Source organism: Schistocerca americana, chromosome 8, assembly GCF_021461395.2.
Source record: "Schistocerca americana isolate TAMUIC-IGC-003095 chromosome 8, iqSchAmer2.1, whole genome shotgun sequence".
Classification (NCBI taxonomy): domain Eukaryota; kingdom Metazoa; phylum Arthropoda; class Insecta; order Orthoptera; family Acrididae; genus Schistocerca; species Schistocerca americana.
This window is the reverse complement of record NC_060126.1, coordinates 277,097,503-277,110,677: the sequence shown is the minus strand read 5'-3', so window position 1 is coordinate 277,110,677 and position 13,175 is coordinate 277,097,503. Positions and strand designations below refer to the sequence as shown.

At 42.6% G+C, this 13,175-nt stretch overlaps 1 protein-coding gene across 1 annotated transcript in view; it reads right to left on the bottom strand.

Moving 5' to 3' along the window:
• The window catches only part of LOC124544719 (uncharacterized protein CG3556-like), a 113,926-nt gene that overhangs the window by 100,530 nt on the left and 221 nt on the right, over positions 1-13,175 (bottom strand). The window contains exon 2 of the mRNA XM_047123364.1: positions 2,073-2,176. Within this exon, the coding sequence (XP_046979320.1) occupies positions 2,073-2,176 (104 nt within the window). The remainder of the gene's footprint in view (positions 1-2,072; positions 2,177-13,175) is intronic.

Sequence of the window (13,175 nt, the reverse complement as noted above, 5' to 3'; positions counted from 1 at the left end):
CACTACCGTACTTCAGGGACATCCTGCGGCCTCGTGCATTACCCCTGAAGCTACAGTATTGTGGTACTAGTTGCAGTGTTCGTCCACATAAATCAGGTGTCTCAATTGAGCCGTCTGCATGACGTTGAGGTACTCCCATGGCCAGCATGATCCCCAGATCCGCACCTGATAGAGCATGTGTGTGACCATTTGGTGCGTCAACTCCATCCCAGTGCCCCAGTGTCCTGGCTATTAAGAGCCAAATATTGAGAGCCAAATATTGAGAGACATATATTGAGAGCCATATATTGAGAGCCATATATTAAGAGCCATATATTAAGAGCCATTTACAACTCTTGTGGGCCGACTTGCCTCAGGAGAAGATACAAAAGCTTTTTGGCATCTTTCCCTACCGAATCGGTGTATGCATTCGTGCCAGAGGCGATACTACGCTATACTGATAACTGGGCACTAGAGTTGTGCTCTATCGAAATTGCTGCTCAGTAGTAGTATTGGTTCAGTACATAAATGAAGTCGTAAATGGTAGTATTACCCTAGTATTGGTAACATTGGTAGGGAAAAACATGAATGAATGTGTGAAACAGAAACTGGGAACCGACCTTTCTCCTTGTTTGTTTGTTTTGCACAAAATTAAAACCGCACATCATTCAGCATTTTCCATTATGTATTTTATATCCTTACAGAATATAAACTGCGTCTTATAAGCAATAAAATATGGTCGATTGCGTAACTTCTGCGCTTTTATGCAACCATTTTACATGCTCAAACTATTGCTTTTATTTTTTACTCAGTAAAACATTCATCATGATGAAAGGCAAGAGTTCCCTATTATTGCTGATAAATGCGAAGGTTTTTATGAATAACAGAAACATGTGTTATATAAGTTTGAGGAAGTACTGAAGCGATGTTTGATAGATTTTTGTTTTGCAATTTTTTTCATTTTACCTTTTTGTTAAAGAAATTGAGTTTTCTCGCTCTGTAAGATAAGGCTGAATTGTTTTCTCTAGTTTTATTACAACATCCCTCTGTTTCACGTTACAAATCAACAAATTTCGAATAAAATCTGAATTACACGTTAACAATTTCAATTTCGCTATTAACACTGTTTATTTTAAGTAACAGACAAGAGTATAAGTATGTAGAACAAAAGTATTCAGTACGTTACATTGCCATATATATGTCCTCTTCCAATTTCTGGACGGTTTACTGCTTCCGGTTTTTAGGGGAACCTAGTAAGATACTGATCGCATACATCCAGAAAGTAATCGTTTTGAGGTAAGGCTCGATAGTTATTCAACACATCCAATGTGCAGGTATCGTGGGTATGACTTTAACTGACCAAAGCTGCTATAATTTCTTTTTTTTAAATTTGTGGTAAGATCTTATGGGACAAACTGCTTAGGCCATCGGTCCCTAAGCTTACACACTACTTAATCTAACGTAAACTGACTTACTCTATGGACAACACACCCACCCACCCCGAGGGAGAACTCGAACCTCTGACGGGGGCAACCGCGCGGACCGTGACAAGACGCCTGAGACCGCGCGGCTACCACGCGCGGCTGGAAGCTGCTAGAAAATCTACTGTAATCTACGTTTACTTATGATAGTTTTACAACTGTAGTGGGCACATACTGTCAAGTTCCTTGTTAATCTGACTGCTTTCTGTAATCACCGAAATAACACCAGATGCCTTCTCATAGCATGGAGTGTCATTTCGTTTTCTGTTCGCTTTCTCACTGCTTTAGTTTTTTATGAATGGGAAAGCATAGCTCAGAGAGGTCCCGGCAGCGCACCAGTGACATGATAAGGACACCAATCATCACGGTACTGTTCATTGTAGTAATATCTTGTGTACAGTCCCTTTAATAGATTCATTGAATTTCCCTATAATCCACCCCAGCAAATTTAAATCTTTCTTTCGCATTACCTAGTCGAATCGGCCTTGTGTCAAGACTTTCTTTCTCTGGGAATGTATTTTTGTGGCATCGCAGATTTATTTCCCAGAAGTCAGACGCGGTAAGGATGTTTGTTAGCAAAATAGAAATACAAGTGAGGCAGCGAATACTCACTGACGATGTCGTGGCCGTAGAAGTTCCTGGCGTCCTTGCAGAGCGCCGTCAGGGCCAGGCAGTAGCGAGCCAGCGTGCGAGGAGACACAGGGGCCTCGTGGTGCCTGCAACACAGCGTCACATCACGACTGCCATACCCCTCTCTACACTGTATCTGACGACGAGGTGTCCGGGCTGCTAATTGTTCAGAACAATCGTCTTCATATGCAAAATGACCAAAAAGTTTAGATTTCACATTCACAGGAAGCAAAGCGAGTATAGCTCGTCAGACAAATTACTACAGTTGGCAGCAGTGGGGACTTATTGCCCGACACGCAAAGCGCTGGAAGGATCTGGATGTACTACTGCAACAACGAACTATCGTTTTTCACTGTAGAAGTTAAAACTTTCTATTATATCCAAGGAATACTGAGAAGTAATACATCTACATCCACATGACTACTCTGCAATTCACATTTAAGTGCTTGGCAGAGGTTTCATCGAACCACAACCATACTATCTCTCTACCATTCCACTCCCGAACAGCGCGCGGGAAAAACTAACACCTAAACCTTTCTGTTCGAGCTCTGATTTCTCTTATTTTATTTTGATGATCATTCCTACCTATGTAGGTTGGGCTCAACAAAATATTTTCGCATTCGGAAGAGAAAGTTGGTGACTGAAATTTCGTAAATAGATCTCGCCGCGACGAAAAACGTCTTTGCTGTAATGACTTCCATCCCAATTCGCGTATCATATCTGCCACACTCTCTCCCCTATTACGTGATAATACAAAACGAGCTGCCCTTTTTTGCACCCTTTCGATGTCCTCCGTCAATCCCACCTGGTAAGGATCCCACACCGCGCAGCAATATTCTAACAGAGGACGAACGAGTGTAGTGTAAGCTGTCTCTTTAGTGGACTTGTTGCATCTTCTAAGTGTCCTGCAAATGAAACGCAACCTTTGCCTCGCCTTCCCCACAATATTATCTATGTGGTCTTTCCAACTGAAGTTGTTCGTAATTTTAACACCCAGGTACTTAGTTGAATTGACAGCCTTGAGAATTGTACTATTTATCGAGTAATCGAATTCCAACGGATTTCTTTTGGAACTCGTGTGGATCACCTCACACTTTTCGTTATTTAGTGACAACTGCCACCTACCACACCATACAGCAATCTTTTCTAAATCGCTTTGCAGCTGATACTGATCTTCGGATGACCTTACTAGACGGTAAATTACAGCATCATCTGCGAACAACCTAAGAGAACTGCTCAGATTGTCACCCAGGTCATTTATATAGATCAGGAACAGCAGAGGTGCCAGGACGCTTCCCTGGGGAACACCTGATATCACTTCAGTTTTACTCGATGATTTGCCGTCTATTACTACGAACTGCGACCTTCCTGACAGGAAATCACGAATCCAGTCGCACAACTGAGACGATACCCCATAGGCGAGCAGCTTGATTAGAAGTCGCTTGTGAGGAACGGTGTCAAAAGCTTTCCGGAAATCTAGAAATACGGAATCAACTTGAGATCCCCTGTCGATAGCGGCCATTACTTCGTGCGAATAAAGAGCTAGCTGCGTTGCACAAGAACGATGATTTCTGAAACCATGCTGATTACGTATCAATAGATCGTTCCCTTCGAGGTGATTCATAATGTTTGAATACAGTATATGCTCCAAAACCCTACTGCAAACCGACGTCAATGATATAGGTCTGTAGTTAGATGGATTACTCCTACTACCCATCTTAAACACTGGTGCGACCTGCGCAATTTTCCAATCTGTAGGTACAGATCCATCGGTGAGCGAGCGGTTGTACATGAGTGCTAAGTAGGGAGCTTCAAGGATTCGACGAAAGTATGGAAACACTGAGAGAACTCATTTTTAAATATAAGAGGATCATTCAGTAACTGAGAATTCTTCCAGGTTGTATGGCCATGGTCCATAAAACTCTTCAATCCCTGACGTTTCATCCAAGGCTACATTGGACATCTTCGGAGATGCACCTGGTTCTGCTGTGTCTTGCCGACTGACAAGTCGGACGTAGAAGAGCGGCCTAAATACCGTGGAAAGTGGGCGTGGTCTGGATTTCACGTGATAGCAGAGATAAACCTTGTCGAATATAAATTTTTTAACTATCGATCATAGTACGTCAAAGATAAAAACTTCTCATCAAATCTGTAGCGCTACAGTCCATTTATCACTGAGTTTCATGGCTTCTTCTTTTCTGTTAAAATTATCCCCATGCTTATATATTTCGATGGCTTCCCTATATAGCCGTGGATAATAGTTCGCCAAAGTACATAAAACTTCAGTTTCCGAAAATTTCACTACGTGATCACCTGATTGAAGAGCATGTTCCGCCACGGCTGATTTGTCTGTTTTCCCTAGTCGGCAAAGACTTTTATGTTCCTTCAACCGTGCATTCACGCTTCTCTTCGTAGTTCCCATGTAGACCTTGCCACACGTACATGGAATCTTATATACACCACAGAGGGGGACGTTTACCCTTAACGGAACGAAGTGCTTGTCCTATTTTCTTAGTTGGTCTGAAAATCGGTCGAATGTCATGTTTCCTTAGAATCTTGCCGATTTGATCCGTTACTTTTTTGATGAAGGGTAGAGAAACCGTGTTCTTCCATCGCTGTCTCCTATCGTCAGGGATTGAAGAGATCCATCGACCACGGCCATACAACCCGGAAGAATTCTCAGCAGCTGAAACATCCGGTCGTGAAAGCCTTCACTGTATGATCATTCAGTAAGTAACGCAACACTTTTTTGCTCGGCCAGTTTCGCTTAAAAGTGTGGAATTTGTTTGCGACATCGTGAAATATTCCCGCTTCAGTCTTTATAGTTTAATGAAGTTTCGATAGGTGGCGGCTATATATATAGTTCTTTAAAGTCAGTACCGCCATTAGACTGTTGTTTATTTACAGTGTTACATTTACACTTATATAATTATGATTTCGGCTTCAAAGTGTTTTAAGTGTTATACATTGCCTAAAATGGCATACTCACGTATCTTAGGCAATGTATAACACTTGAAACACTTGAGAATAGCACTTTGAAGCCGAAATCATGATTGTGTAAGTGCAAATGTAGCACAACAGTCTAATGGCGGTACTGATTTTATAGAAATATGTTATGACTGTGGCTCCGCATCATGAAAAAATTATTAAATGGCTATATGTAGCCTTCAAGTGGTGTTGTAACATAGAGGTGTTACTAATTTTCTTTTAGCGGAAAAGCAGAACATCTCAGATATTCATATGCGCTTGCAGAATATCTACGGAGACCTGGCTTTGAACAAAAGCACGGCGAGTCGTTGGGAGAGGCATCTGTAATCTCATGAAGGTCACGTAAATCTCTCCGATATCCCGCGTGCCGGCCGGGCGCACACAGTTGTGCAATGTTGGAACGCGCGGGCACTCCCATTCGAGGTGTTCGTTGCCACATAAATGCAAACGAACTATTTCTTTTCTATGACAACGCAAGGCCTCACACAAGTCTGCGCATCGATAGGATCTCATAAAATTTCATTGTACTGTTCTTCCTCATCCACCCGACAGCCCGTATCTCGCAGCTCAATGAAAAATGTTCTGTACGTGTATGATGAGGAGATAATTGATGCAGCTGAACATTGGTTTCTACGGACCAAAAGAGTTGTATCATGCCGGCATAAAGACACTCCCAGTAAAGTGGCGTATCACTATTCCATTGAATGGCGATTATGTCGAAAATAGGATTTTGTAGCCAAAAGAATGAGAAATAGTATGGTTTATTGGAATCCTGAGTAACACCAACCTACTTTCAGAAGAAAAATGTATGGCGTTATTTACTGAACACATCCCTCGTAAATGCAGATGCTAGGCAAGCCTGGAGTTTGCGGTATTGTAAGAGGGCGTGCTGAAAAGCAATGCTTTCGAATTTTTTGTTTAAATAAAAAATACATTTATTTACATTCTACATATTCATTCTTCATTTCTACGTATGCGCAGGGCTCTGCCGCTAGAGGGCTTCGAATTGTAGCGTGTAACATGGCGGTGTGTAACGTAACTATCTCGGTGCGCGAGAAACAGCGTGCTGTAATAGAGTTTTCGAATTCGTAGAGTTCGCGCAAATATAAGCGCTGCGTCATCTGCAACAATCCGACACCTTGGAGTCAACTGTCACCAGTCATCCTCCGTGCCGTCCAGTCTTAGCCCCCCATCCAGTTCTGTGTGTTTCCAAACTTAAAGAACACCTTATTTTTAAAAGTTTAAATAATATTTCTCTGATTTACGTAAATATTGTATTCACATTGTTTTATAGCTGATCATTGCCTCTTATGATCTGATATGCTGACATGGTTAATAGATGTATTAATTAAATGTTTATTCATGCTTGATGTATTTTTGGTTTTCTTTGGAACGTGTATGAACTGAAATGTTTGTGTGCCAGCCCTAGTAGTATCAGGATTCGTATTGTGTTTTATTGCATTTATTTTGAGACAGAATCTCTAAGTCATGTCATAGTTTCAAACTTCAACTGAAAATTGCTCAAATTTCAAACACTAAATCCTTACTGCTCACTTCCTTTCATTAAACTGGTGAGGTCATCAGTCCCTAGGCTTTTTTTTTTTTTTTTTTTTGGTCATCAGTCTACTGACTGGTTTGATGCGGCCCGCCACGAATTCCTTTCCTGTGCTAACCTCTTCATCTCAGAGTATCACTTGCAACCTACGTCCTCAATTATTTGCTTGACGTATTCCAATCTCTGTCTTCCTCTACAGTTTTTGCCCTCTACAGCTCCCTCCAGTACCATGGAAGTCATTCCCTGTCTCTTCTTCTTATCAGTGTTTTCCACATATTCCTTTCCTCTCCGATTCTGCGTAGAACCTCCTCATTCCTTACCTTATCAGTCCACCTAATTTTCAACATTTGTCTATAGCACCACATCTCAAATGCTTCGATTCTCTTCTCTTCCGGTATTCCCACAGTCCATGTTTCACTACCATACAATGCTGTACTCCAGACGTACATCCTCAGAAATTTCTTCCTCAAATTAAGGCCGGTATTTGATATTAGTAGACTTCTCTTGGCCAGAAATGCCTTTTTTGCCATAGCGAGTCTGCTTTTGATGTCCTCCTTGCTCCGTCCGTCATTGGTTATTTTGCTGCCTAGGTAGCAGAATTCCTTAACTTCATTGACTTCGTGATCATCAATCCTGATGTTAAGTTTCTCGCTGTTCTCATTTCTACTACTTCTCATTACCTTCGTCTTTCTCCGATTTACTCTCAAAGCATACTGTGTAGTCATTAGACTGTTCATTCCGTTCAGCAGATCATTTAATTCTTCTTCACTTTCACTCAGGATAGCAATGTCATCAGCGAATCGTATCATTGATATCCTTTCACCTTGTATTTTAATTCCACTCCTGAACCCTAGGCTTACACATTACTTAATATAACTTAAACTAACTTACGCAAAAGACAACGTACACAAACCCATGCCCGAGGGAGGACTCGAACCTCCGACGCAGGGTATCGTGGTGAGGCGCCCGAGACCACGCGGCTACCCCGCGCGGCTAATTTCACTTGTGAAATTTCAGTGCTAAAAGTAATTCTCAAGAAGTGTTTGCTGAAATAAATTTGTATTTTCAAGAAGAGGTGCTAGGCTTTTTGTGACCTGGCACCTTACCAAACCCAGCTTCTCGCTTGCTAACGTATTTCAAACACGAAATAGAAAAATGTTCTTTAAACGGCACAGTGAGGTAATTGAGTAACATGACAGATAAATCTAATTTTTATTATAAATGCCCGGGATACATTTCATGCTACTTTAGAAGTATTTTGGTCGGTATACATTCTCACTGGCATATAAGTGTGTGCAATAGCATACCAGGAGAATGGTAGGTGAACTGTCCTCCCAGCAGCCATCCTCCTCCCCCCCCCCCCCCCCAAAACAAAAGCGGTCTTCGGAAACCAAACTCGTCCCCTACTCCGTTACAGAGACACGTATCAATTCAGTGTCAGTTGCTTGAAGAAAGCCAGAGCGTGAGCATATAATGGACACTGACCATCAGTAAGTGTTCGCCGTGAAAGCCTAAAATTAAATTAAGATAATCTAAGACTCCATTTTGATCACTTATTATTGTATAAACGTGTTATCGTGAACTCTTAATGATTTCATGCCGTTCATTGGGAAAATTGCTACTTCTCAGGCTAAAAATGATATTTGCTTAACATCGAAGTGCACAAAAAGTTTATACAATTAAAAGAGCGATCAACAAGAAGTATTACATTAACTACTGCAATTACGATCGTAGACTATTTTACTGAATTTTTCATCACTGACAAAATTCTATAGCCCTTCGCCACTGTTCTCTTTGCAACTGAAAATAGCGGGTGGCTCTGCGATCTAGAAGGTTCGAGAGTAGCGTTGTACTTCCCATGCGCAGTACCTTGTGTTAACGGCCAAAAACCACTAAAAATATGAATACAGAAAGTTGTTGCATGTGCCTGAACATTCCCTTTTTGATCATATATACAAATCTCATACCCACCCTCTCAGTTAAGAATAGTTAGGTACCTATAGTAAAGTTAAAATGTTTTTACTTACCTGTTGTACGGTAGAAGCACTGGTATATTAGAAATTTTTTTAATTAGTGCTGAGCTTTATTTTGTAAGAAATCGTGCTTACTTTCCTCCATACTGCCCCTTACCAGATATGTGGTGAGAGTTTCATCAGAACCAAATATCGAGTGAATAGCTGTAAGAAGAAGAAGAAGAAGAAGAAATCTCTTGATACGAGCCATCCAGTCTGCAATTGTCGGCAAGTAACTCGTAGATAAAACGACTTGTTCTGTAAGCAACAGCTGTATTGAATCCCCATAATACGTAACAATTGTTTTGTAGTTTTTAGTTACAGATGATTGCGGTTGCGATCTGTCTCCTCATTAAGATGAGTGAATTCCGTATGCGGCGAAAAAGTTGGGACCGGCGGAGTCATAATCACGGTGTGTCGAATGAACTTATCTACGCTCTTGTCTTCCTCCCCTCTCCCCACCCCCTTCCCCTATAATCAGGATCGTTAGGACAGCCGTTGCTATGGAGACGGCGTGCTTGTGATTTAAGGAGGGGGTAGTGGGCCACGTTTGCGTGCCTCGAGACGTACAGAGCCCCACGGAGATAAGGCTCCTGCGTGACAGCCTAGTGGAGGAAGATATATGTGGCGGATCTAAGCCTGGGCCCGCATTACGAGGAGAACATTTCACTGGACGGAATCCACGAGGGTAACAGATAAATGGTGGGATTTTGTAGTTTGTGGGAAAACAGCCTCTCCGTCTGAAGAGGTCCTTCATCTAGAAGCTACGACTTAAGCCCAATCACTTAAGTAAAAAAAAAAGGGTAAGATAAAAAAGATTTTTTTTGTATAGTTCGCTGGGTGATCTCAAGGAGGTGTCCAGTTGCCTGACTGGAAATAGCTTTCTTCCAAATAGGCTTCCTTCCTCCGCACAAGCTGGCCGCGATGGCCGAGCGGTTCTAGGCGTTTCAGTCAAGAACCGCGCGACTGCTACGATCGCAGGTTCGAATCCTGCCTCAGGCATGGATTTGTGTGTTGTCCTCAGGTTACTTAGGTTTAAGTAGCTCTAAGGGACTGATGACCTCAGGTGCTAAGTTCCATAGTGCTCAGAGCCATCCGCACAAAATGAGCCCTTTCCAAGAAGTGTTTTCGTGATGTCTTAAAAATGTATCTGAAGAGTTTACGTGAGTGTAATGGATGCGTTTAAAGCGTAGTGTTAAGTTTGTGTTGTATGTTACTCCTGCTCGTGATGATGGTAGAAGGGAGAGGATGAAACCCGGTGCGAGCACATAGCCTGTTCCTCTCGAATAGCACCAAGGGGGCCGCCGACTGCAACCATCAACAGTGTCGCATGCCCTCACTTCAGGATCCACTGCGTATAATTTTGGAATTTAATCCGAGACTTTGGCGCCAAGTCTGGTGATCAAGAATTTCAAAAAATGTTCAAATGTGTGTGAATTACTAAGCGACCAAACGGCTGAGATCATCGGTCCCTAGACTTACACACTACTTAAACTAACTTATGCTAAGAACAACACACACACCCATGCTCGAGGGAGGACTCGAACCTCCAGCGAGAGGGGCCGCGCAATCAGTGACATGGCACCTCTAACCGCGCGGCTACTCCGCGCGGCATCAAGAATTTAATGCCACGATTCCTGCCCCGATTACCAAACAAATACTAGTTGTGAAATTTTGTGCCACTGACAAGGTTCGAACCGTCTACCTCTGAGTCGAGCACACCCGCAAAGGCGTGCCTCAGTGATCTCGGCTACACAGGTGAGTTACAGTCAAGTAGTGACAACGTAACATCATATCCAATGCGTTACCGTGCAGGGAATGTAACAATGCGTTTGTGGACTGTTATTTCAGTCAATCATTATAGGCAAATATCGTTTATCATTACTAAAGTGAATGAACTGTCGTTAGAGATTCTGATCAAAGCAATATTTGTACCTTCTCGTGCCAAGAACCAAACTAAAAACCTCAGCTTGATATTGTACAGCCAAAAGCCAGGTTACTTTGGATAACAGCTACATTCAGTGCTTTGTACAATAAGTATGAGAGTAAATGGTAGCAAAGAGTTGTAGTTGGGGTCGTGTAGATCTCAGGTGGGTTTGAGAATGTGAAAAGAGATACTTGCTCTGAATTGTAACGACAAGGAAAGATGTCACTCACTGTTATGTCAGATGACAGATCCTGGAATTAGTCCAAAGTACAAAGGGGAAACTATAATGTATAGGAACGTACAAAACGCTAAAAATGCGATCTTTTGAGTATTACTACTCCTGATTGTCAGCAACAGTACTTCAGGTCACTATATTATGCGTGCTGTACAAAAGTAAGAGAGTTGTGCAGAAAGTAAGTTCCGATCGGTCGCTAAATGGAAACCACAGTGAAAATCAGAAACGTTTTATTTGCAAGAGTTAGCTACACTTCCCAGATGCTTCTCTACATAGTCGCCGCTCCGACATTTGTCGGAACGTTATACCAAATTTCGAACACCATCGTCATAGAAGGCAGCCGCCAGTGCTTGCCCATAATTCTCTACGCTGGTCTATAGCGCGTAGCCTGCGCCGAAGTGTTGTCTTCGTATCCAGCGTTTCATGTGAACAGAGACGATACTCAGGACGAGCCAATTAAGGCTGTGTTGTGGATGATCGAACATTTCCCATCGAAAGGGCTGCAGGAGCGTCTTCACTGACCCTGCAGAATGCGGCTGAGAATTGCCATGAACAAGGAAGTGTGTAGCAGTTGTGTTAGGTGGGCTGCATTCATTAAGGCGAAGCCTCTCACCGGGCCGTCCTACTTGGTGGGAGACATCGTTGTTTTAGGCACCTTTACTCGCTCACAGTGCGCTCACAACTGAAAAGAGCGCCTTTTGCGGGCGCGCGCGTGTGTGTGTGTATGTGCGCACGCGCGCGCGCGCTTGCGTGCGTGCATGTGTGTGTGTGTGTGTGTGTGTGTGTGTGTGTGTGTGTGTGTGTATGTATTTGTGTCTATTGTTGACGAAGGCCTTAACGGCCGAAAGCTATAATTGTGAGTGTCTTTTTGTTGTACCTATTTGCGACTCAGCTATATGGTGAGTGGCAACTTTCCTTCTCATAATATTGTTAATTTATATGTTTACTTTTTTATCTTTTTCATTGCTCGTTTTATGCCATTTCTCTGCAGAATGTCAAAAAATTTTCATTGCACAAATTTAAAAATAATTTTTGTAGCTTGTTGTCTGGAATACTCTCTTTCAAATTCTAAAGGTGGCAGGGGAAACATAATGGGAGCGAAAGGCTATTTACAGAAAACAGAAGGCAGTTGAGCGCCCATAAGCCCCAACACATATACACATACACACACACACACACACACACACACACACACACACACACACACACACACACAGATGTCAGTCATAAAAGGCGAGGGGCACAAAAGGGAAGCAGTGGTTGAGAAGGGAGGCAGACAGGGTTGTAGCCTATCCGCGATGTTATTCAATCTGTATATTGAGCAAGCTGTAACGGAAAGAAAAGAAAAATTTGGAGTAGGAATTAAAGTGCAAAAAGAAGAAATAAAAGTTTGAAGTTTGCCGATAACATTGCAATTTTGTCAGAGATACTAAAGTGCATGGAAGAGTAGTTGAACGGAATGGACTATATCTTGAAAGGAGGATATAAGATGAGCATCAACAAAAGAAAAAAAGAGGGTAATGGAATGCAGTCGAATTAAATTAAGTGATGCTGAGGGAATTGGATTAGGAAATGAGACACTTTAAGTAGTAAAGGAGTTTTGCTATTTGGGGAGCAAAATAACTGATGATGGTCGAAGTAGGGAGGATATAAAATGTAGACTGGCAATGGTAAGAAAAGCGTTTGTGAAGAAGAGAAATCTGTTAATATAGTACACATTTAAGTGCCGGGAAGTCATTTCTGAAAGTATTTGTATGGAGTGTAGCCATGTTTGGGAGCGAAACAGGGACGATAAACAGTGTAGCGCTACAGGGACGATAAACAGTGTGCTGCAGAAGAATGTTGAAGATTAGATGAGTATCTCACGTAACTAATGAGGTGGTACTGAACAGAATTGGGGAGAAGAGGAATTTGCGGCACAACTTGGCTAGAAGAAGGGATCGGTTGTTAGGACACTTTCTGAGGCATCAAGGGATGACCAATTTAGTATTGGAGTAAATCATGGAGGGTAAAAGTCTTAGAAGGATGTCTAGAGATGCATTATGCAGATTCAGAAGGATATGGATTGCAGTAGTTACTCGGGGATGAAGTGGCTTGCACAGGAGCATGGAGAGCTGCATCAAACCAGGTTTTGGACTGAAGGCCACTACAACACCAGCTACTTCAGTAGCATGATGCATAGATGTGCACTCCTGCACTGCTCGGAAGCGACGCTCCACGAGGCAATGCATCGTGCATTAGGACAACATGGCTGGTGGGGGGTGGGGGGTGGGGGGGGGGGGTGGGGGGGTGTAGAACACGGCACACGTCAGAAGCTACGGTTACCCGAACAGGATATAAGTGAGGGCTGCTGATTTATTGCACGTGC